The 25,949-nt window shown below is 45.2% G+C and overlaps 2 protein-coding genes across 3 annotated transcripts in view; both read left to right on the top strand.

The window, feature by feature from the left end:
• Positions 1-3,713, top strand: part of LOC135056622 (zinc finger protein 518A-like) — a 9,865-nt gene extending 6,152 nt beyond the window's left edge. For both annotated transcript variants that reach the window (XM_063962025.1, XM_063962026.1), the window contains exon 3: positions 1-3,713. This exon is cut by the window's left edge and continues 1,362 nt beyond it. In XM_063962025.1, coding sequence (XP_063818095.1) covers positions 1-2,866 — 2,866 coding nt within the window. In that variant the 3' untranslated portion in view covers positions 2,867-3,713.
• A 4,359-nt stretch (positions 3,714-8,072) lies between these two features.
• Positions 8,073-13,830, top strand: LOC135057405 (uncharacterized). The gene is made up of 3 exons (XM_063963296.1): positions 8,073-9,748; positions 9,912-10,801; positions 13,804-13,830. The coding sequence occupies exons 1-3, from the start codon at positions 8,581-8,583 to the stop codon at positions 13,828-13,830; spliced, it is 2,085 nt and encodes a 694-aa protein (XP_063819366.1). The 5' UTR covers positions 8,073-8,580.
• The last annotated feature ends 12,119 nt before the right edge of the window (positions 13,831-25,949 follow it).

The raw sequence follows: 25,949 nt of genomic DNA, 5'->3' as shown, positions 1-25,949 counted from the left end.
TGCCAATTACAGTGCAACATTTGTGGGTTACAAAATGGTCAATGGGAAGCAAAACCTTGTCATTAAGTTATTGCCATCAAATAAGCAGTCTTCAAATACTTCACAACCATCACCTCGACCATCAAATAGTTTACCTCGCTTCTCTCAGGCCCCTAGCCATGGATCATATGGAGCTCCATCAAAAGCTATAGATAACCGTCCAACTCAGTCTTATAGGCTTCCCTCTACACAAGCTTCTACAATGGAGAAACAGACTGGTTCTTTGCGGAACATAACATCAGCCCTTGGTTCGCTGATTGCTAGGAAAAACGAATCTATTTCCAAGCCAGGAGCTGTTAAAAGACCACCGTTTCTTGACTCCCCACACAAAAGTGTGAATAGTCCAAGTGTGCCCAATTCATCTTCGGGTTCCGATTTTGTTAGAAAAATTAAAGAAGAACCTGAAGAGTACAACATTAATGAGCAGCAATTTTTTGACACTGATCACAACTATGAATTGCATAATGATCGAATGCGTTTGTCAACTGGACCAGGTAATCTAAGTGTTGATCCAACTACCGGCTTCCTGTACAGACCACGGCTTAATAGTGAAAGCAGCGGCCCTACATTGACAAAGCAATTGTATAATAAGGACTTGAATAGTTCCATGTTACATGCATCAACAGCAAGTGGCATTGGCAACTTCTCATGTACAAGTCCCAACTTCATGTCTAAAAATGAGTTTGCAGTCAGAAATATTCAGCTGAGTGACCGACTGTCAAGATCACTGGATAATAAACCTGAGAATATAGCCTTTATGCCAAGGATAACATCAGTGTTCTCTTTACAGAATCGCCCAACTGATCCAAAACCAGTTGCAAAGAATACTTATCTACACAACATGTTGCAAGACAAAAGGATGAATGACAAAATGTGCTTAACGAAAACTCAAAATGTGCATACTGGCGGCAACACTTTCCCTTTTGCAAGGCAACCAACGCCAAGCCCTGTTACAAAATTTGACAGTCGTCTACCAAATGGAAATGTTATCCCGTCATCTGTGTTTTTGAAACAAGAACCGGAATCTCCTGGATCAGTTAATAAAACCTTGCTCCCCTCCAGAGTTAGTGAGCTTCTGAAAACACACTCTGATGCAATAGTTAGCCAACAGCTGGCAAAAGACAAAATGTGCAGTATAACAAAAGCTTCCAGTGGGCCGACACCTTTCCAGCTATTTCACAATCCACAACTTTCTGGAATGCCTCAGTCAAATACTGTTTTGTATCCTTCAGGTTCGAACAGGTTTGTGTTGCCAATTGTACATAACCAGCCTGGCTTAAAAATGATGTCAAGTCAAGCAAATGCTCCCAGTACTACAACATTTTCTACTTCCAATAGATTTAATGCTCCAGTTATGCTCAACACAAAGCCAGGCATGGTATTGACTATTGCCAATGGACCTTTTGGTACCATAAGGAATGTGACCAATGGTGGATCTCAGGTCTTGGGTGCAGTGAACAATTTTGGAAAAATGGCTTTGCCTAGATTACAGCGCCCCACTGTACCTCATGTTTTGAAACCAAATTTGGGTACTTCCACAAATAATGTATCTGCCAACATAATTTCAGGTTCTGCTGTAGGAGGGAAACTTCCTATAAACCTAAATGTCCTCCAGTATTGTATAAATTCAGAATCTTCAAGGACAACTGGAAGTATGGAAGCTAACAAGCAAGAGCCCATGCAGAAACAACCAGTTTACGCTCTTTTGCCTGATGGAAAACAAGCAGTCCTTTTAAATTATGTTTTACCAAAAACAGCTTCTGGAAATTCCCAGAAACCTGTTCAGTTTAACCGAATGAACCCGAAACTGCTACCAAAGAGACCTGATGATGCACAGGAAGCTGCTTTCTTGAGGAATAAAAATCAAGCTGGTGTAGCACCAACAGCTTCAATTAAGCTAGAAGACACCAATGCGCTCGAGGGATATGGTGGCAGTACATCTGCAAGCAAAGTCAGCAATTCAGATTATTTGCGAGGTAGGTCAGTAGACAGAAAACCTTTTCTGAGATCTAATTCGAGTGCTGGTCCAGCAGAAGACCCTTTTAATTTCACAAGCGATGACCAGACATTCTCACAACTGTCTACAGCTAATTCAAAGGTGCCTAAACTGAAATGTAAGCAAAGTAGCATGAATGTTTCAAACTCGAAGAACAAGGCTTGGAAGCGAAAGACATCGGCAGACTCCAGTAGCTATGAAGCAGACTTTGAATTTAAGACAAAGAAGAGAGTAAGCGATTACTTACAAGAAGTGCCACGAAAGAAAATGTTACACCGGAAGTGCAAAGCAAAGTCTTACACAAGTGAGGTGGAAAGTCTTCCAGAGATGGCCACACCAATGCCTATGAAGGATATTGTAAGAACACTACGACTATATCCTTTCAATTCTAATCAGCTAATAAAGTATCCGCACAGAGATCAGCCTGTTGTCGTGTTGAATCACCCTGATGCCGAGGTTCCTGAAGTAATTAACGTAATGAGAACCATCTCAAAATTCAATGGACAAGTTCTAAAGGTATCTCTGTCCAAAAGAACACTTGAAGCTCTTTTAGAGTCAAAGCTATTGAATTCTGCTGATGGATTAACCGGAAGGCGCAATCGGCGGTCAAAACCTGTGAGCCCAGTAAAAGAACGCTTTGTCCTCAAGTTAACGTTAAAGAAAACTAGCAAAAACAATTACAAAATTGTTAAGAACACACCCGCAAACAAGCTTCAAACTAAATTCAGCTGCTGGTTTTGTGGTCGGATATTTGACAATCAGGATGAATGGGTTGGGCATGGCCAAAGACATCTAATGGAAGCCACAAAAGATTGGAACACTTTGTTTTAACAGTTTTCACATGTAAGGAATTTTGCATTTGACGTTAAGATGCTGTTGTTTCCTTTTCTTCAAGCAGCATTTGTTTCAAAGTATTTTTTTCCCTCCCACTATTTTTTTACTCCAGAATCCTGTTCAGTATTTTGCTGTACGAACTTGTCCATACTGTGATTATTCAGGTTTTTTGATTTACATCTACATATTTTTCCAACCATTTTTTTTTAATAAGTCTTTCCCAGTGATTGATTTTTTTTTACATTTTTTTTTGTTATGGGATTTAAATTGTAAGTTATGTGAATAGTTTGCGAAACGATCAAGAGATTTTCAATATTTGGTGATTTTGGATATTTCGGTAACTGGAAGGGATATGGGGGTATGCCTAAGGTATGTGAACTGATAAACCCAAGGTTTGTAGGTCTATGGTTGAAGATTTGTTTACTAAGCCATGTATAAATGTGTGAAGTCTACAGTTGTGGTACATATTCGAGTGTGTACTGTGTACATTTATACAACATTGTCTCATAATATTTAATGTACACGTCTTTCTATTGCAAGAAAACTGTATACGAGTACTACCTGGACAGAAAGCCTTGAAAAAACCCTAAAATTTCTTATCTAATAATTTTTTTTTTTTTTAATTAATTCTAAACCGGGTAAACTACATTTACTTTGTCACATGTATATAGAGAAAGCATGATTTGCCAAGACATTGAGGAAATGCTTACATTGCTAATTTTTCATGAATATTAAAAGTGAATGGCTGTGTCTATATAAATATGCATCTTGTTATTTTTTTTGCCAATTTAATGTACACTTTTTTTCTTTTCTTTTTAGCTTGTCTAATAAAACATAATCATGATTTTTTTCTTCTTTTTCTTTTCTTCTAACGCACATCTTTCAGGAACCTATTTTTTCTATTAAAATGAGATTTATGTGATACTGCTTTATGTATTTAAGTACTTTTTCTATACTGTGATACAGCAGCAAGGCAATTTTGCACTTTAGTGGTGAAGTTTAAATTTTCCAGGTCTTTGTGGACCAATATATATGAAATGTTACTCAGCTAATTAATATACTTGAAATAACTAAACACTTTTTATAGTGGAATATGTTTTTGTTCAGAATGACATGGCATTCATTCATTCTATAAAAGGAAACTGGTAATTTGAAAGGCTAACAGGGGTTGTATGGGGAAAAAAACAACAGATTCCCATATTTTCTGGGTTCAAATCCTGGTGCTTATTCAGCGATGTCTCTGCTAGGTTAACACTTAACTGCCAATGAGATGAAAGAGGCAATCACTAAGAAGTTACCACCCCCCCAAACACTTCAGAATGATGCCTACTGTGACAATATAGTTGATGTTAATAGTGTTGTTTCCTACACAGTGGTTTTTCTGTGGCATGCACTACCATAGACCCAGGTGTGTTTTGTATGTAGGAGCGTGTGTAACTGTGTATGCATTTACAGATGTGTCTTCTCTCATCATTGCTGCAGACACATTAAACAGCCCTTCTATTAGTGAGCGTGTTTAATAATGCCGGGTGTCTTTTTGTGCATTTCCCCAAAAAATGTGTCCTATTTGCATTGTTATGCGAACAAGACGCACAAGCAGATTCTGCTGATTAAAATGTGGCATACCTATATTTTGTGAGTGACTGCAGCTGTATCTGCACTCGAAATGCTACATTAGTGTTTTCCTGGAAAACACTGTAAAAAAGGCATTTCTTAATGCATTTACAAGTTGTACTTAAGGTATAACAGTGTTCTAAAGTAAACAAAATCCTGCCCCACATATTAAAGTGAAGGAGCTCCAATAACAAATTATATTGTGTAGCTAAAACTAAGGGATTTATTTAATAAAAGGTCGATTTTCATCAATGTCTGGTCTCGGGCTGAAACACACATTTACTAATAGATTTTAATAATAATTTTTAAGTTAGTAAAAGTGTGTTTAAGCCCTGGAAGAAAATCCTCAATTTAGATGGTGTGTTTTTTTTCTCTCAATATACCTCTTAACGTAGAAAAAGCTATGTAATTTTATGTGGTCTGAAACCCCAATTACCATGTTTTTACCATAGTTACTGTCAAGGAAACCTTAGGAAATTTACTAGGACTTTTAATGCACCCTAGGGGTATTGCAGCAATTAGGTTGATGAGTAGAATATAAGAATTCTGTAGTTTTGCATTAGGAAGGTCTTCATAAAGGTGTGTGAACATCCAGATAGCGCTCAGAAGAGGTAAAAAAAAGCTGTATATATGTGTATTTGTAAATTTGAATTGGAGATGTGCGAATTCGGATTTACCCGGATCTCAAAACGGCATCTTAGGGGCTCTCGGATGTCGCGTGTTTTGGATAGCCAATAAGATAAATCCGAACAATAATTATGGCATTAAGAACAGAGTAAATCTGAACCCACACATCTCTAATCTGAATATTTTAGATATATGCTGGCCTACTGGAGTATACAAAAAAAACCTCAAGTCAGAACTGTAAAAACAAGAAAAATTACACTTTAGAAAACTAAAGCCCTAATAGTTAACCTTTTAAATAGCATCTGGATTTACATAATTCTCATGCAGGTTTGTAAAGAAAATATTAAGTTTAGTATTAATGCATTGCTAGTATGTTTTTTAATATATAAACACTTGCCAAAACTGTTTTGCACTTGACTTCTCTATCTAAAATACTAGCTCCCAATTCCTTAGCATTTAAGTAATTGTTTTATTTCTTAAAAGATGTTCTGCAGTAAAAAAAAACAAAAAAAACTACAGCTTAGTAAAACTTCTGGAAAAGTCTTTGCTACAAAAAAATCAGTATAAAAAAATTATATTAATACTGTAGCTTTGGGTCCAGTCAAAATATAACCACGGTTTGAGGTACACGTGGACTGGATAATACTAGAGCCGTTTTCTTTACTAACTGTTATTTATATAGCAGAAGCATATTTTGTTGGGCGATTCTCCGTGATGCATGGGACAGCTACACAAATTCAAATGACATTCTTCTCCAAAATACCAAGATTTTATTGGGTCTTAAGTTATAGGATAAGGCATTTCTACTCAGCAATTTCATATAAGAATAATTTCTTAACAGATCAGTTTTAAAAAAAAATGAGTGTGATATAATATCATTTTTTTTTTAATCTATCAAATCAGCAGCATTTTTTAGTAGTGTGTTTTACCATTCCAGCTGTGATGTGTTTTTCTACATTTAATTAGGTCAGTATTGCACAATTTTGCTGTCTCTTTTTGTCCTATGTAATAAGCGTGTTAAGATAAAGGGGGTTATGTAATAAGTTCCGATATCGCAGTACTGCTTGAATTTCCTGAGAGATTGCTGCAAATTTACAGTGGCAATCAGTTATAAAGCAGGTTCATCTTTATAACTGATTGCTACTAGGGAGGCCAATCCCGGGATCGGGATCGGCGGGATCCCGGGATTTGGGCCCAAAAATGCCGGGATTTGAATCCCGGTATTGGAGCTTCCAATCCCGGGATTCAAGGGATTACAGTGCGCATGTGCGGGAGGGTGAGTGTAAGTAATGACACTTACTATTAGGCGGGCGGCCGCGGCAGCCATGGACTCACTGAACGCAGGAGCACTTCAAATGTAGCGCCGGCCGCTAGCCAATCAGAGCTGGCGGCTCGGCAGCCAATCAGGGAAGCTGCCGCAGCAGCGGCAGCCAATCAGGAGCCACTGCTGCGACCGCTTCCCTAATTGGCTGCCGGTCCGCCAGCTCTGGTTGGCTGGCGGCCGGCGCTTCATTTGAAATGCTCCCGTGTTCAGTGAGTCCATGGCTGCCGCGGCCGCCCGCCTAATATTAAGTGTCATTACTTACACCCACCCTCCTGCGCCGCTACCAACCCTTCCACGCCGCTACCTACACCCACCCTCCCGCACTGCTACCTACCCCCTCCCTACCTCCCGCACCACTACCTACACCCTCCCTACCTCCTGCACCACTACCTACACCCTCCCTCCAGCGCTGCTCCCTACAACCTTCACTGGTCCCTACTGCAATCCCGGGATTGACCGTTTTTCAATCCCGAATCCCGGGATTGAAAAAACGGCCCGGGATTGGCCTCCCTAATTGCTACTTTATTGGAAATCCCACAGATTCTGTGAAATTGGAAACTATTACATAAACTGGATATACACTATAAGAGTCTGTCCAGACTTTCTGGTTGATACGAAAATCTGATAACGTGTGGGAGCAAATGACAATTAACACAGACAAAAATGGTAATTTACACAAATTGGTTAAATCAGTTTGATTTAACTAATTTATCTGAACAACAGGTTTTGGCCGTATTACAGCTTTCGGGAGTAAATGGTCTATTGTTTGGTCCCAGTCATGACCAGATTTTCATTCCAACCAGCCAGATTGGACAGATAATCTTTTGAACGGCCGATATATCGCGGGTCCGTCGGCCAGTGTGTACGGCCGATAGGTCTGTGAACTCCGCGTCGGCCCCACAGCACAGCTGACGGCCAATATATCTACCGATATATTGGCGCGTCGCTGTGATTGTACGGGGCGGTCGGCCGACCGCCCGTACACATGCTGCGGCGTTCGGCGGTGATTGACAGCTGAACTGGGCGGGCGTGTGTACACGCCCGCCCAGTTCATGATGTCAGTCCCCGACGGATCGGGCACTGTGTATGCTCAACACACTGCCCGATCCGTCCATAGATATATCTGCCGATCGGCAGATATATCTTCCAGTGTGTACCCACCTTTCTCTGTCCTCCATCTGGGGGACGCTGCGCCGTTACTTGTGGGTTAGAGGTGTGTGGTAGTGGAGTTTGGCACAGAATCTAAAGCTGACTTCTAACCCCTCCCATCTCCTTCCTGCTCAGCCATATTCCGTTTTTATTTTGTGCCTGTGGAGTACAGACACAGTTTTTATTTCTCCTAGATTTTTTTTTGTTTTTTTTTGTTTGTTGTTTACAGGATGCCTAGTCCCTGTTTACGGGTGACAGGTATTGATGGAGTGGACTAATATTCCACTCGAGGATGCTGTCTAGAAAGGCCACCATACCTGGGTCACTGGGGCCTTTGTACATTAACGACGACAGAAGAAAGGTAACGGACAGCCACAATCTGTCACCGACAGTATTGGGCTGTCCCTATTTATTTCACTCATTTATTTCACTCATTTATTTCATAAACATGCACGCCAGCCGAGCCCCCCGCCGCCAGCGGCGCCGGAGATTTCTCCCCTACAACCGCAGTGAGAGACCTGGAGGGTTGTGGGGACAGATGGCAGACTGGTCCGGGAGAATCTTCTGACTCCCGGGGACCAGCTAGAAGCCGCCGCGGACGCTGTGAGTAGCGGCGCGCGGCGGCCCGAACTTCCGGTTTCAGCGCGGGGTGACGTCAGCAGTGCAGGGACGGCTTCCCGCCCTGCTCTGCCCGCGCGCGCGCCAATCTGCCTGACGCCATCTTCTTCTGCACGGAGACAGGGGGACGCTGTGCGCTTCACACACGGAGCCTGCCAGGGGGAGAATTTTAACATAATCGCAAGTATAGAGGGGGCTGATCAAAGGGGGGATTACAGGCCATATTGGAATCCACCTAGGGATTAACCTAATAAGGAGAGTCTCTGACTTGCACTCAGTTATCCTGGATTAGGTCCCACTCTATCCTTAATGTAGATTGTTAACACAGCTCATTAGTCAGAAGGTTTAGGGTGATTTTATTTTAGTGTATACCTTCAGAATGGAAAAAGTGACTAGTAAACCGGACAGACCTACAAAGGGAAAAACGGCCTCGGTAGTTTATTTTTCCTGCTCTCAGTGTGGCTCAAAGCTGGCTAAAGGTAGTTCTGACGCAGGTACCTTATGTGCTTCATGCTCTGGTGCATCAGTGACAGATCAGCAGGGAGGTTCCGCAGATCAGCCGACGCCCCCATGGGTTAAAAACATGGTGGACGCCATTTCAGATTTGCGTCAATCTAGGGAGACTGAATCTGCTCGGACTCAGGTGGAGCCTTTATGGGCCCAAAATATGGGAAAGTGCCTCACTGATTTAACTCAATCTTTGAATAAGTTTGTAAATGCTGCCAGCAGTTCGACTGCTACTAAACGATCGCAGCCGTTACCCGCTATAGCATTTCCAGGTGAGGAGGCGGACACCCTGGCATCTCCATTGGAGGAGGGGGAGGTAGATCCTGAATGGGATGATGTTTCGGCTTGGGAAGATGAGGAACCTTCTACTAGTTCAGGTGTTAGATTGTTAATAGAAGCCATTCGTCAGACTCTTAATATTCAGGACACGGTGGTAGAGGAAACTCCTTCCCCCTTCTTCAAACGACAAAAGAGACAGGTTACGGCCTTCCCTTCTTATTCTCACTTTGCGGATATTTTAAAAGAACCCTGGCTTAAACCGGATTCTCGTTTTCAGGCGCCTAAAAAGTTAAGATTTCTATATCCTTTTACAGAGGAAGATACGAAATTTTGGGAGACGGCCCCTAAGGTAGATGCTCCTATTTCACATCTAGCAAAAGCTACGGTTATTCCGTCGGTACAGTCTGTGACCTTAAAAGACGCTACTGATAGAAAGATTGAAGCATTACTAAAATCTATGTTTTCTTTATCAGGTGTTTCTCTCCGTCCAGTACTGGCGAGTGCCTGGGTACTTAAGGCCGTGGATGAATGGCTTGCACAGGTGGTATCGGGAATGCAGTCGGATGATCCGTCGGAAGCCATTCACGTAGCGGAACAGATTTCGGAGGCACTCACTTATGTGGGTGAAGCCTTGTTGGATTCGGTTGCGCTACAGACCCGGGTTTCAGCCTTGACAGTATCTGCAAGACGCTCTTTGTGGCTTAGAGTTTGGAATGCTGATTCTGACTCAAAGCAAACATTGACGGCTGTGCCTTTTGAAGGTGAGTTCCTTTTTGGATCAGAGTTAAAGAAGATTATTTCAGATTCTACTGGAGGAAAGAGCCCTTTCCTTCCATCTGCACCTCACAAACCAAAACCTACAAGGTTTCGGTCCTTTCGTACGCAGGGCAGAGGTAACTTCCAATCCTTTCGTGCTTCCTCCAGATTCCCAAGAAGGGGCTCTTTCAGAGGAAGAGGATATCAGGCTATTCGCAGACCGGCCAGTAAGCCTGCCGACAAACCTGAGGCATGACGTCTCAGGTCCCCTGGAGGGATCAATGAAGGTTGGGGCCCGGTTACTTCAGTTCAGGGAAGTGTGGCTCCTATCGAAACCGGATCGGTGGGTAATGGGGGTCATTTCCAGAGGATATATGTTGGATTTTGAAGAGACGGTCCCAACCCGACTATTCATAACACCTCTCCCAGACGATCCCTCCAGACGGCAAGCTCTTCTTCAGGCAATCACAAACCTCTTACAAAATGGAGTAATCATTCCGGTTCCCTCTCATCAAAGGGGGCGGGGGTTTTACTCAGGTCTTTTTCTTGTGGACAAGCCGGATGGTTCGTTTCGGCCCATTCTGAATCTGAAGGCTCTCAACCCGTATCTCTCAACCCAAAAATTCAAGATGGAATCCATTCGCTCAATTATCGCCGCCATGGAGCCAGGGGAATATTTGGCTTCAATAGACATAAAAGACGCCTACTTACATGTCCCGATTTGGATAGGACATCAGTCTCTGCTGAGATTTGCAATCGGGCCGGAGCATTTTCAGTTTCAAGCTCTTCCCTTTGGTCTTTCTACGGCTCCCCGAGTTTTTACAAAGGTCTTAGGCCATGTAGTCGCAGTTCTTCGTTGCCAAAGGGTCAACATCACTCCATATTTGGACGACCTGTTGGTCAAGGCACCGTCAGCGGAGATTCTCACTCAGAACCTGCAGTTAACAATGGAGACTCTACAATCGTTCGGGTGGATAATCAACTTTCCAAAGTCATCTCTACTCCTTTCTCAGAAGATGATTTTTCTGGGACTTTTATTCGACACCAACAGCCAGAAGGTGTTTCTTCCTGCGGACAAGATTCAGGATCTGCAGTCGAGAATCCGAACCCTGTTACACTTACCAGTAGTGTCGGTCCTCAGATGTATGCAGGTGTTGGGCAAAATGGTATCCTCCTTCGAGGCAGTTCCATATGCCAGATTTCATGCCCGTCCTCTTCAAACGCAGATTCTCAACTGTTGGACTCGGACGGAACCACGTCTCGAATTGCAGTTGATCCGCTTGTCGATAAAGACTCGTCAGTCTCTTCACTGGTGGCTTCACAGTCACAATTTGAAAAAGGGTGCACCGTTCACAATCTGGTCTTGGATGATGGTCACCACGGACGCAAGCCTCAGTGGTTGGGGGGCAGTTTTCCAGACTCATCACTTACAGGGACGCTGGAGCAATCAGGAGTCAAAATTGCAAATCAACATTCTGGAACTAAGGGTGATTCGGTATGCACTCATTCGCATTCAAACCATGGTGCAGGGTCAACCAGTTCGGGTGCAGTCCGACAATGCCACCGCAGTGGCTTACATCAACAAACAGGGAGGAACTCGCAGTTGGTCCACAATGAGAGAGGTCGCTCAGATCCTCGCGTGGGCGGAACGCTGGGTTCCGGTGATCTCCGCGATCCACATTCCAGGAGTCGAAAACTGGGAAGCAGACTTTTTGAGTCGTCACACGATTCATCCGGGGGAATGGGAACTTCATCAGGAAGTGTTTCTCTCTCTAGTGGATCGATGGGGAATGCCAGACATAGACCTGATGGCGTCTCGCCTCAACGCGAAACTTCCTCACTACGGAGCAAGGACTCAGGATCCACAGGCAATCCTGATCGATGCTCTTACTGCCCCATGGCAATTTCAACTGGGATATGTGTTTCCGCCAATCCCACTGATTCCGCGTCTACTCCAACGCATTCGGCGAGAGGGTCTCGCAGTGATTCTAGTGACTCCAGATTGGCCGCGTCGACAATGGTACACTCTTCTGCGCAGTATGGTAGTCGGAGATCCCTTTCGTCTACCTCTGCGACCAGATCTGCTTCTTCAAGGGCCTTGTCGCCACCCAGATTTACATCGGATGGCTTTGACGGCTTGGCTCTTGAATCCAAGATTTTGAAGGCAAAAGGTCTTTCTCGATCGGTTGTCCAGACGATGATTCGAGCTAGGAAACCGGTGACCTCAGGCATTTACCATAGAATATAGCGTATTTACATTGCATGGTGCGAAAAACGGAGACTGACTCCGCATTTGTTTAGACTACCTCGCCTACTCTCTTTCCTTCAGGAGGGTCTCGACAAGGGCCTAAAGCTTTCTTCACTAAAGGGTCAGGTTTCAGCTTTATCGGTTCTTTTTCAGAAGAAACTAGCAAATATTCCAGAGGTTCAAACATTCCTGCAGGGAGTACTTCGGATTCAACCACCTTTTGTCCCTCCGGTTCCTCCCTGGGATTTAAACTTGGTCCTTACGGCTCTTCAGACCTCTCCATTTGAACCTTTAGAATCAGTTGAGCTCCGTTATCTGACACAGAAAGTTGTTTTTCTGTTGGCTATTGCCTCAGCTAGACGAGTATCTGAGTTGGCGGCCCTTTCTTGCAGACCCCCCTTGTTAGTGTTTCATGAGAACCGGGTGGTTCTACGGACTAAACCTTCTTTCCTCCCAAAGGTTGTTTCAGCATTCCATTTAAATCAGGACATTGTACTTCCTGCCTTTACTCCGACATCTTCTTCTGGGGAGGACTCTCATTTGGCTCTTCTGGATGTGGTTCGAGCCTTGCGTATCTATTTGTCTCGCACAGAGTCATTCCGTCGCACGGATAACTTACTGGTTTTAATTGATGTTCCAAAACGAGGTTGGCCGGCCTCCAAAAATACTGTGGCCCGTTGGATAACTTCGGCCATAAGACAGGCTTACCTGTCTTCTCATGTTTCGGTTCCTGACTCAATTAGGGCTCATTCGACTAGAGCTGTTGGAGCCTCTTGGGCTGTTCGCGGTGGTGCATCTGTTGAGCAACTGTGCAGAGCAGCGACCTGGTCGTCAGTTCATACTTTCACAAAGTTTTATCGTTTTCATACTTTTGGTTTGGAGACTGCCTCTGTTGGGCGTCGTATATTGAAGACGGCTATGCCGTCACCGTCTCCCTCCTCTCATTAGCTTGCTTTGGGAAATCCCACAAGTAACGGCGCAGCGTCCCCCAGATGGAGGACAGAGAAATTGGGATTTTTGTTTACTTACCGTAAAATCTCTTTCTCTGAGTCCATCTGGGGGACGCTGCGATCCCTCCCATAGTTTGTCTGGTTTAATTGGTTAATTTTTTTATTCTGGTCTATCTCCTTTGGCTTGGCTAAACGTTAACTGAATATGGCTGAGCAGGAAGGAGATGGGAGGGGTTAGAGGGGGGAGGAGTCAGCTTTAGATTCTGTGCCAAACTCCACTACCACACACCTCTAACCCACAAGTAACGGCGCAGCGTCCCCCAGATGGACTCAGAGAAAGAGATTTTACGGTAAGTAAACAAAAATCCCAATTTAGTCTGTATCCAGCTATAATCCCTATAATACTACAATTGTTAACTGAATTAACAAATGTGAAAGTCTGTCAAAAGTGCTTGTGCCAGAGTTAAGATATAATTTATCAGGAGTTATGATAACGTGCATATCTTCTTTACATAGAGGATGTATCAAGACTTGTAAAGAGTGGAGAAATTGCCCATAGCAACCAATTATTTTTATTTAATTCTTCTATATAGTGTGGTGTGAATACAGTAGATAAAAGTTCACCTTTTTTACTTTATCCTTTGTAGAATTTCACATGCTGAGCTAATATCGCCTAGTTTCCTTTAGGATTGAAATGGTTCAGAAATTCTGTGTTACCACTGACCTGTAGATAATCAGTGTGTAGCAACTTTGAAATTATGTAAATGGTATTTGCTAGAAGTCTGTTATTGTGCATAGTAGTGGCTTATTGTAATTAGGATGCTTCTTAAAAATGATGTCTGACAAATTTGTTTCATTACAGATAAGTTCAATGAATGACCTACGTTAATGTTTTATAGTGCTTAAAAAGTTAAAGTAAAACTCCATGTCCAGTGGAATAAAATAGTCCAGTATTATTGTGCTAAATTGTCCAAGGTTCCACAAAGCCTTTACTGAAATTTGAGCCAGGGTTTTGAACTTGTCACTGTCTGTTTTAACAATGAGTTTTTAACCATGAAGCCCGTTTTAAGGACTAAAGCTGGATACACGATATAAGATTCTGTCCACTCTTTCTGCTTGAATGAAAATCTGGTAATGTATGGGAGCAAATCAACCATTTGCTCCCAAAAGCTGGAAAATGGACAAAAATGATAGTTTGGATAAAGTGGTTAAATCAAAGGGATTTAACCAATTTGTCTGAAGGTCATTTTTGTCCGTTTTCCAGTGTTTGGGAGCAAATGTTCAATTGTTATTTACTCCCAAACATTACCAAATTTTCGTTCCAACGAGAAAGATTGGACAGAATCTTAGATTGCGTATCCAGTTTAACTTCACATGCCATTGAAATATCTTTTTTAAATTATTTTCCAAACTAATTACAATGATTATTACTATGTCATTATAACTTTAGTAAAATGTTTTAAAAAGCACACAGAACCTAAAATGGAAGTCGAAATATGGAAAGGATCTAGTTACATTCTAAAATTCCCCTGACTACAACAGACCTGGCTAGTTAGCCTATGCCTTAGTGTCTCTTTTGGTTTCTTGAGCAGGAAGTCTGTACAATAACATGCATACATAGAAATCTTGAGTTCATACACATTTCAGAACTATTTACATATAATGTGTATTTTTTATATGTTTTATAGTTCAAATTTAATCCATTTTTAAAAAAAACAAAATTTAAAAAAAATGTTTTACGCAAAATTCTAATTCTGCTAAGTGAAAGATCAATTGGGTAGTGTGCATAATAAGCAACATGGCTGCTATCACTTGATTCTGAAGAATTTAGCTCAAAATGAAAGGATTGTGAAATCCTATATAAATGTCCTTATCACACAACATTTGGAAAATAAATTGTAAAGTTTTTCAGTACTAAACCTATTCAATATAAAACTCTTGGGATAAATATTGTCCTATGGCAAAATTTACTTTGGGTAGACTTACTAAAATTTCTCTTACGTCCTAGAGGATGCTGGGGACTCCGTAAGGACCATGGGGTATAGACAGGATCTGCAGGAGACATGGGCACTACAAAGAACTTTAGAATGGGTGTGCACTGGCTCCTCCCTCTATGCCCCTCCTCCAGACCTCAGATCCTGTGCCCAGAGGAGACTGGGTGCACTACAGGGGAGCTCTCCTGAGTTTCTCTGAAAAATAATTTTGTTAGGTTTTTATTTTCAGGGAGCACTGGTGGCAACAGGCTCCCTGCATCGTGGGACTGAGGGGAGAGAAGCAGACCTACTTAAATGATAGGCTCTGCTTCTTAGGCTACTGGACACCATTAGCTCCAGAGGGTCGGAACACAGGTCTCACCCTCGCAGTTCGTCCCGGAGCCGCGCCGCCGTCCTCCTCACAGAGCCGGAAGATAGAAGCCGGGTGAGTATTAGAAGAAAGAAGACTTCAAAGGCGGCTGAAGACTTCAGATCTTCTCTGAGGTACGCTGTGCGCCATTGCTCCCCCCCACACACACACACACACACACACACACACTAACAGCGGGCACTGAAGGGTGCAGGGGGGGCGCCCAGGGCAGCAATAACAAACCTCAAGGGACTGGCTGACATATATATATATATATATATACTGTGGAGGCAGTATATTTAATAATCCCCCGCCATTATTGTGAAATTGAGCGGGACCGAAGCCCGCCGCTGAGGGGGCGGAGCTTGATCCTCCAGCACTAACCAGCGCCATTTTCTCCACAGCACACTGCAGAGAAGCTGGCTCCCCGGACTCTCCCATGCTGAACACGGTGACAGAGGGCAAAAAAGAGGGGGGGGGGGGGGGTGAAGCACTTTTAATTGGCGCAATGTGTGTGTGTGTGTGTATATATATATATATATATATATATATATATATTTCTCTAACGTCCTAAGTGGATGCTGGGGACTCCGTAAGGACCATGGGGAATAGCGGCTCCGCAGGAGACTGGGCACAAAAGTAAAGCTTTAGAACTACCTGGTGTGCACTGGCTCCTCCCCCCATGACCCTCCTCCAAGCCTCAGTTAGATTTCTGTGCCCGAACGAGAAGGGTGCACACTAGGTGGCTCTCCTGAGCTGCTTAGTGAAAAGTTTAGCTTTAGGTTTTTTATTTTCAGTGAGACCTGCTGGCAACAGGCTCACTGCATCGAGGGACTAAGGGGAGAAGAAGCGAACTCACCTGCGTGCAGAGTGGATTGGGCTTCTTAGGCTACTGGACATTAGCTCCAGAGGGACGATCACAGGCCCAGCCATGGATGGGTCCCAGAGCCGCGCCGCCGGCCCCCTTACAGAGCCAGAAGACAGAAGAGGTCCGGAAAATCGGCGGCAGAAGACGTCCTGTCTTCAACAAGGTAGCGCACAGCACTGCAGCTGTGCGCCATTGCTCTCAGCACACTTCACACTCCGGTCACTGAGGGTGCAGGGCGCTGGGGGGGGCGCCCTGAGACGCAATAAAAACACCTTGGATGGCAAAAAATGCATCACATATAGCTCCTGGGCTATATGGATGCATTTAACCCCTGCCAGAATACATAGAAAAACGGGAGATAAGGCCGCCGATAAGGGGGCGGAGCCTATCTCCTCAGCACACTGGCGCCATTTTCCCTCACAGCTCCGTTGGAGGGAAGCTCCCTGGCTCTCCCCTGCAGTCACTACACTACAGAAAGGGTTAAAAAAGAGAGGGGGGGGGCACTAATTACGCGCAGTATTAAATAAAACAGCAGCTATAAGGGGAAAAACACTTATATAAGGTTATCCCTGTATATATATATAGCCCTCTGGTGTGTGCTGGCAAACTCTCCCTCTGTCTCCCCAAAGGGCTAGTGGGGTCCTGTCCTCTATCAGAGCATTCCCTGTGTGTGTGCTGTATGTCGGTACGTTTGTGTCGACATGTATGAGGAGAAAAATGATGTGGAGACGGAGCAGATTGCCTGTAATAGTGATGTCACCCCCAAGGGGGTCGACACCTGAGTGGATGAACTGTTGGAAGGAATTACGTGACAGTGTCAGCTCTGTATAAAAGACAGTGGTTGACATGAGACAGCCGGCTACTCAGCTTGTGCCTGTCCAGACGTCTCATAGGCCGTCAGGGGCTCTAAAGCGCCCGTTACCTCAGATGGCAGATATAGACGCCGACACGGATACTGACTCCAGTGTCGACGATGAAGAGACAAATGTGACTTCCAGTAGGGCCACACGTTACATGATTGAGGCAATGAAAAATGTTTTACACATTTCTGATAATACGAGTACCACCAAAAAGGGGTATTATGTTCGGTGAGGAAAAACTACCTGTAGTTTTCCTGAATCTGAGAAATTAAATGAGGTGTGTGATGATGCGTGGGTTTCCCCCGATAACAACTGATAATTTCTAAAATGTTATTGGCATTATATCCTTTCCCGCCAGAGGTTAGGGTGCGTTGGGAAACACCCCCTAGGGTGGATAAAGCGCTCACATGCTTGTAAGGGCTCTACCCTCTCCTGAGATGGCCGCCCTTAAGGATCCTGCTGATAGAAAGCAGGAGGGTATCCTAAAATGTATTTACACACATACTGGTGTTATACTGCGACCAGCAATCGCCTCAGCCTGGATGTGCAGTGCTGGGTTGGCGTGGTCGGATTCCCTGACTGAAAATATTGATACCCTAGATAGGGACAGTATATTTTTGCCTATAGAGCATTTAAAAGATGCATTTCTATATATGCGTGATGCACAGCGGAATATTTGCCGACTGGCATCAAGTCTAAGTGCGTTGTCCATTTCTACCAGTAGAGGGTTATGGACACGACAGTGGTCAGGTGATGCGGATTTCAAACGGCATTTGGAAGTATTGCCTTATTAAGGGGAGGAGTTATTTGGGGTCGGTCTTTCAGACCTGGTGGCCACGGCAACAGCTGGGAAATCCACGTTTGTACCCCAGGTCGCCTCTCAACATGAGAAGACGCCGTATTATCAGGCGCAGTCTTTTCGTGGACAAGCGGGCAAAAGGTTCCTCATTTCTGCCCCGTGACAGAGGCTGCAGAAATCAGCCAGTTCCCAGGAACAGAAACCCTCTCCCGCCTCTGCCAAGCCCTCAGTATGACGCTGGGGCTTTACAAGCAGAATCAGGCACGGTGGGGGGCCCGTCTCAATGAATTTCAGCGCGCAGTGGGCTCACTCGCAAGTAGACCCCTGGATCCTTCAGGTGATATCTCAGGGGTACAAATTGGAATTCGAGACGTCTCCCCCTCGCCGTTTCCTAAAGTCGGCTTTACCGATGTCTCCTTCTGACAGGGAGACAGTTTTGGAAGCCATTCACAAGCTGTATTCCCAGCAGGTGATAATCAAGGTACCCCTCCTGCAACAGGGAACGGGGTATTATTCCACACTGTTGTGGTACCGAAGCCGGACGGCTCGGTGAGACCGATTCTAAATCTAAAATCTTTGAACACTTACATACAGAGGTTCAAATTCAAGATTGAGTCACTCAGAGCAGTGATTGCAAACCTGGAAGAAGGGGACTACATGATGTCTCGGGACATCAAGGATGCTTACCTTCATGTCCAAATTTACCCTTCTCACCAAGGGTACCTCAGGTTTATGGTACAGAACTGTCACTATCAGTTCAGACGCTGCCGTATGGATGGTCCACGGCACCCCGGGTCTTTACCAAGGTAATGGCCGAAATGATGATATTCCTTCGAAGGAAGGGAATTTTAGTTATCCCTTACTTGGACGATTCCCTGATAAGGGTAAGATACAGGGAACAGTTGGAGGTCGGTGTAGCACTATCTCAGGTAGCAACCTCAAACTTAGAAAGCGCTAAGCTCTTGTGTGTGTCAGCTGTGCAGCTCCTTAAAAATACACCTCCTCTCAATTGTGCACTGCTGCTTTCAATAGTGGGTTTGTTGAGTCCCAATAATTTAAATATAAATCAAGGAAAGAAGTTGAAAGCGCTGTCCACAATAAAAGAGTTTTTTTATTTGATTAAAAATTATAAAATCACTATTCACATATATCCTTATCAATACTGATCTAAAGGTTTAGACATTAAAACATATTACAAACCATAGCTGTTTTCAGTGGTACCTATTAGTGAAACAGTTTAAACACAGTGGGTAACTTGCATTAAATTGACACACTCTGCATCCAATTAAACAATTGTGTTAGATGTCACACACTAATCCCCTCAGTGTTTATTCCTTTTTGATGGTTCACTCCTTTTGGGCAGCCTCCTATAAACGTAATTGGAAGGGTTAAATGCTGACTGTCCCAGACATATCCGGAGAGATATGTTCACCACAAATCTGAATTAAATATATATCCTCCCGCTGGGACAATAATACATCCAAAGCCACAGATTGAGAGCACGCAATGTCAAATTTAAGGAGATAAAGTAGCTACTTTTCTTGGTACAATCCCTTAATTGGCGGCTATTGATACTGAATAAATTGCCGTTCTGACGGGCGTCCCCGTCTGGTGATAAAGTTACTTTCTCTATCGTCCTAGTGGATGCTGGGGTTCCTGAAAGGACCATGGGGAATAGCGGCTCCGCAGGAGACAGGGCACAAAAAGTAAAGCTTTAGGATCAGGTGGTGTGCACTGGCTCCTCCCCCCATGACCCTCCTCCAAGCCTCAGTTAGATTTTTGTGCCCGGCCGAGAAGGGTGCAATCTAGGTGGCTCTCCTAAAGAGCTGCTTAGAAAAGTTTAGCTTAGGTTTTTTATTTTACAGTGAGTCCTGCTGGCAACAGGATCACTGCAACGAGGGACTTAGGGGAGAAGAAGTGAACTCACCTGCGTGCAGGATGGATTGGCTTCTTTGGCTACTGGACATTAGCTCCAGAGGGACGATCACAGGTACAGCCTGGATGGTCACCGGAGCCTCGCCGCCGGCCCCCTTGCAGATGCTGAAAAGAGAAGAAGGTCCAGAATCGGCGGCAGAAGACTCCTCAGTCTTCTTAAGGTAGCGCACAGCACTGCAGCTGTGCGCCATTGCTCTCAGCACACTTCACACGGCAGTCACTGAGGGTGCAGGGCGCTGGGAGGGGGGCGCCCTGGGAGGCAATGTAAACCTATTTTTTGGCAAAAAATACCTCACATATAGCCTCCGGGGGCTATATGGAGATATTTAACCCCTGCCAGAATCCGTTGAAGAGCGGGAGACGAGCCCGCCGAAAAAGGGGCGGGGCCTATCTCCTCGGCACACAGCGCCATTTTCCCTCACAGAAAGGCTGGAGGGAAGGCTCCCAGGCTCTCCCCTGCACTGCACTACAGAAACAGGGTTAAAACAGAGAGGGGGGGCACTAATTTGGCGTTAGAAATATATAAAAAGATGCTATAAGGGAAAACACTTATATAAGGTTGTCCCTATATAATTATAGTGTTTTTTGGTGTGTGCTGGCAAACTCTCCCTCTGTCTCTCCAAAGGGCTAGTGGGTCCTGTCCTCTATCAGAGCATTCCCTGTGTGTGTGCTGTGTGTCGGTACGTGTGTGTCGACATGTATGAGGACGATGTTGGTGAGGAGGCGGAGCAATTGCCTGTAATGGTGATGTCACTCTCTAGGGAGTCGACACCGGAATGGATGGCTTATTTAGGGAATTACGTGATAATGTCAACACGCTGCAAGGTCGGTTGACGACATGAGACGGCCGACAAACAATTAGTACCGGTCCAGACGTCTCAAAAACACCGTCAGGGGTTTTAAAACGCCCGTTTACCTTAGTCGGTCGACACGGACACTGAATCCAGTGTCGACGGTGAATAAACAAACGTATTCCTTATTAGGGCCACACGTTAAGGGCAATGAAGGAGGTGTTACATATTTCTGATACTACAAGTACCACAAAAGAGGGTATTATGTGGGATGTGAAAAAACTACCTGTAGTTTTTCCTGAATCAGATAAATTAAATGAAGTGTGTGATGATGCGTGGGTTCCCCCCGATAGAAAATTATTGGCGGTATACCCTTTCCCGCCAGAAGTTAGGGCGCGTTGGGAAACACCCCTTAGGGTGGATAAGGCGCTCACACGCTAATCAAAACAAGTGGCGGTACCGTCTATAGATAGGGCCGTCCTCAAGGAGCCAGCTGACAGGAGGCTGAAAAATATCATATAAAAGTATATACACACATACTGGTGTTATACTGCGACCAGCGATCGCCTCAGCCTGGATGTGCAGAGCTGGGGTGGCTTGGTCGGATTCCCTGACTAAAAATATTGATACCCTTGACAGGGACAGTATTTTATTGACTATAGAGCATTTAAAGGATGCATTTCTATATATGCGAGATGCACAGAGGGATATTTGCACTCTGGCATCAAGAGTAAGTGCGATGTCCATATCTGCCAGAAGATGTTTATGGACACGACAGTGGTCAGGTGATGCAGATTCCAAACGGCACAAAGGTGTATTGCCGTATAAAGGAAGAGGAGTTATTTGGGGTCGGTCCATCGGACCTGGTGGCCACGGCAACTGCTGGAAAATCCACCGTTTTTACCCTAAGTCACATCTCTGCAGAAAAAGACACCGTCTTTTCAGCTTCAGTCCTTTCGTCCCTATAAGAGTCATATTTGCCCAGGGATAGAGGAAAGGGAAGAAGACTGCAGCAGGCAGCCCATTCCCAGGAACAGAAGCCTTCCACCGCTTCTGCCAAGCTCTCAGCATGACGCTGGGACCGTACAGGACCCCTGGATCCTACAAGTAGTATCCCAGGGGTACAGATTGGAATGTCGAAACGTTTCCCCCTCGCAGGCTCCTGAAGTCTGCTTTACCAAGGTATCCCTCCGACAAGGAGGCAGTATGGGAAAAAATTCACAAGCTGTATTCCCAGCAGGTGATAATCAAATTACCCCTCCTACAACAAGGAAAGGGGTATTATTCCACACTATATTGTGGTACTGAAGCCAGAAGGCTAGGTGAGACCTATTCTAAATCTAAAAAAATTTGAACACTTACAAAGGTTCAAATCAAGATGGAGTCACTCAGAGCAGTGATAACGAACCAGGAAGAAGGGGACTATATAGTGTCCCGGGACATCAGGGATGCTTACCTCCATGTCCCAAATTTGCCCTTCTCACTAAGGGTACCTCAGGTTCGTGGTATAGAACTGTCACTGTCAGTTTCAGACGCTGCCGTTTGGATTGTCCACGGCACCCCGGGTCTTTACCAAGGTAATGGCCGAAATGATGATTCTTCTTCGAAGAAAAGGCGTCTTAATTACCCCTTACTTGGACGATCTCCTGATAAGGACAAAGTCCAGGGAACAGTTGGAGGTCGGAGTAGCACTATCTCGGATACTGCTACAACAGCACGGATGGATTCTAAATATTCCAAAATCGCAGCTGATCCTGACGACACGTCTGCTGTGCCTAGGGATGATTCTGGACACAGTCCAGAAAAAGGTGTTTCTCCCGGAAGAGAAAGCCAGGGAGTTATCCGAGCTAGTCAAGAACCTCCTAAAACCAGGAAAAGTGTCAGTGCATCATTGCACAAGGGTCCTGGTAAAAATGGTGGCTTCCTACGAAGCAATTCCATTCGGCAGATTTCACGCAAGAACTTTTCAGTGGGATCTGCTGGACAAATGGTCCGGATCGCATCTTCAGATGCATCAGCGGATAACCCTATATCCAAGGACAAGGGTGTCTCTCCTGTGGTGGTTACAGAGTGCTCATCTTCTAGAGGGCCGCAGATTCGGCATTCAGGATTGGATGCTGGTGACCACGGAGGCCAGCCCGAGAGGCTGGGGAGCAGTCACAAAAGGAAAAAATTTCCAGGGAGTGTGATCAAGTCTGGAGACTTTTCTCCACATAAATATACTGGAGCTAAGGGTAAATTTATAATGCTCTAAGCTTAGCAAGACCTCTGCTTCAAGGTCAGCCGGTATTGATCCAGTGGGAAAAACATCACGGCAGTCGCCCACGTAAACAGACAGGGCGGCACAAGAAGCAGGAGGGCAATGGACTTTTCGCTGGGCGGAAAATCATGTGATAGCACTGTCAGCAGTGTTTCATTCCGGGAGTGGAAACTGGGAAGCAGACTTCCTCAGCAGGCACGACCTCCACCCGGGAGAGTGGAAACTTCATCGGGAAGTTTTTCCACATGATTGTGAACCGTTAGGAAATACCAAAGGTGGACATGATGGCGTCCCGTCTGAACAAAAAACGGGACAGGTATTGCGCCAGGTCAAGAGACACTCAGGCAATAGCTGTGGACGTTCTGGTAACACCGTGGGTGTACCAGTCGGTGTATGTGTTCCCTCCTCTGCTTCTCATACCTAAGGTACTGAGAATTATAAGACGTAGAGGAGTAAGAACTATACTCATGGCTCCGGATTGGCCAAGAAGGACTTGGTACCCGGAACTTCAAGAGATGCTCACAGAGGACTTATGGCCTCTGCCGCTAAGAAGGGATTTTCTTCAGCAAGTACCATGTCTGTTCCAAGACTTACCGCAGCTGCGTTTGACGGCATGGCGGTGGAACGCCGGATCCTAAGGGAAAAAGGCATTCCGGAAGAGGTCATTCCTACCCTGGTCAAAGCCAGGAAGGAGGTGACCGCACAACATTATCACCACATGTGGCGAAAATATGTTGCGTGGTGTGAGGCCAGGAAGGCCCCACGAAGAAATTTCAACTCGGTCGATTCCTGCATTTCCTGCAAACAGGAGTGTCTATGGGCCTCAAATTGGGGCCCATTAAGGTTCAAATTTCGGCCCTGTCGATTTTCTTCCAGAAAGAATTGGCTTCAGTTCCTGAAGTCCAGAAGTTTGTCAAGGGAGTATTGCATATACAACCCCCTTTTGTGCCTCCAGTGGCACTGTGGGATCTTAACGTAGTTCTGGGATTCCTCAAATCACATTGGTTTAAAACCAGTCAAATCTGTGGATTTGAAGCATCTCACATGAAAAGTGACCATGCTCTTGGCCCTGGCCTGGGCCAGGCGAGTGTCAAATTGGTGGGTTTTTTCTCAAAAAAGCCCATATCTGTTTGTCCATTCGGACAGGGCAGAGCTGCGGACTCGTCCCCAGTTCTCTCCCTAAGGTGGTGTCAGTGTTTCACCTGAACCAGCTTATTGTGGTGCCTTGCGCCTACTAGGGACTTGGAGGACTCCAAGTTGCTGGATGTTGTCAGGGCCCTGAAAGTATAGGTTCCAGGATGGCTGGAGTCAGGAAAACTGACTTGCTGTTATCCTGTATGCACCCAACAAACTGGGTGCTCTTGCTTCTAAGCAGACTATTGCTAGTTGGATGTGTAATACAATTCAGCTTGCACATTCTGTGGCAGGCCTGCCACAGCCAAAATATGTAAATGCCCATTCCACAAGGAAGGTGGGCTCATCTTGGGCGGCTGCCCGAGGGGTCTCGGCTTTACAACTTTGCCGAGCGGCTATTTAGTCAGGGGCAAACACGTTTGTAAAATCCTACAAATTTGATACCCTGGCTAAGGAGGACCTGGAGTTCTCTCATTCGGTGCTGCAGAGTCATCCGCACTCTCCCGCCCGTTTGGGAGCTTTGGTATAATCCCCATGGTCCTTTCAGGAACCCCAGCATCCACTAGGACGATAGAGAAAATAAGAATTTACTTACCGATAATTCTATTTCTCGGAGTCCGTAGTGGATGCTGGGCGCCCATCCCAAGTGCGGATTATCTGCATTACTTGTACATAGTTACAAAAATCGGGTTATTATTGTTGCGAGCCATCTTTTCAGAGGCTCCGCTGTTATCATACTGTTAACTGGGTTCAGATCACAGGTTGTACAGTGTGATTGGTGTGGCTGGTATGAGTCTTACCCGGGATTCAAAATCCTTCCTTATTGTGTACGCTCGTCCGGGCACAGTATCCTAACTGAGGCTTGGAGGAGGGTCATGGGGGGAGGAGCCAGTGCACACCACCTGATCCTAAAGCTTTACTTTTTGTGCCCTGTCTCCTGCGGAGCCGCTATTCCCCATGGTCCTTTCAGGAACCCCAGCATCCACTACGGACTCCGAGAAATAGAATTATCGGTAAGTAAATTCTTATTTATATACAGTAGGACTCCTATTTAATAAGCATGCTCCACAGTTCATTCGTGAGTTCTTATTCAATAAATGGAGGCCGCATGCACGGCTGATCTCACCCCTGTTCTTATCGGCTACTGCTCCCGCCGGGCGTCCGTGGGTGTCTTAGGCAGCATCCGGCTGCTTCTCCTGCACCGAGACTCTCGCGGACCGCCTCTCCCAAAACAGTACCACAGAAAACTTGCAGTGGTGTGGTCTGTCGGGCTGGTTCGCTCCGGCGGTATCTGTCAGCGGCTGCGCGCTGCCTGCACAGCTCCCGAGATTTTGCCAGATGTCTTGCCGACAGGGGGGAGATCAAAACTGTTTTCACAATAAGGTCCATATACACAAGGGACACTCTTGACGCGTTTCTCAGCCGTATGTCTATGGCTGTTTCCTCAGAAGAATGTGCTCCCTTTCCTATTCATATACCTGTAGTTGCTACTGTGTAGGTTTCTAGGATCAATAATTATAAGGTTGCTGTTAGCAACTACAGGTATATGAATGGATCCTGAAAGCGAAAGGGTTAATGAACAGAAGGACCCTATTAAGATACTGATTGAGATCTCACTGAGGATAAAAGCAGTGAATAGGAAAGGGAGCACATTCTTCTGAGGAAACAGCCATAGACATACGGCTGAGAAACGCGTCAAGAGTGTCCCTTGTGTATGTGGACCTTATTGTGAAAACAGTCTTGATCTCCCCCCTGTCGGCAAGACACCTGGCAAAATCTCGGGAGCTGTGCAGGCAGCGCGCAGCCGCTGACAGATACCGCCGGAGCGAACCAACCCGACAGACCACACCACTGCAAGTTTTCTGTGGTACTGTTTTGGGAGAGGCGGTCCGCGAGAGTCTCGGTGCAGGAGAAGCAGCCGGATGCTGCCTAAGACACCCACGGACGCCCGGCGGGAGCAGTAGCCGATAAGAACAGGGGTGAGATCAGCCGTGCATGCGGCCTCCATTTATTGAATA

Source organism: Pseudophryne corroboree, chromosome 3 (assembly GCF_028390025.1).
Source record: "Pseudophryne corroboree isolate aPseCor3 chromosome 3, aPseCor3.hap2, whole genome shotgun sequence".
In the NCBI taxonomy this organism is placed as follows: domain Eukaryota; kingdom Metazoa; phylum Chordata; class Amphibia; order Anura; family Myobatrachidae; genus Pseudophryne; species Pseudophryne corroboree.
Note: the sequence above shows the minus strand (reverse complement) of the source record. Positions and strands in the feature narration are given on the sequence as shown.

Coding starts and splice junctions, on each gene's coding strand:
- LOC135057405 (XM_063963296.1), top strand. CDS start 8,581: ATGGAAAAAGTGACTAGTAAACCGGACAGACCTACAAAGGGAAAAACG. Junction 9,749..9,911: donor GACGGCTGTGCCTTTTGAAG/GTGAGTTCCTTT, acceptor TGCTTCCTCCAG/ATTCCCAAGAAGGGGCTCTT. Junction 10,802..13,803: donor TCGACACCAACAGCCAGAAG/GTGTTTCTTCCT, acceptor GTTTCATTACAG/ATAAGTTCAATGAATGACCT.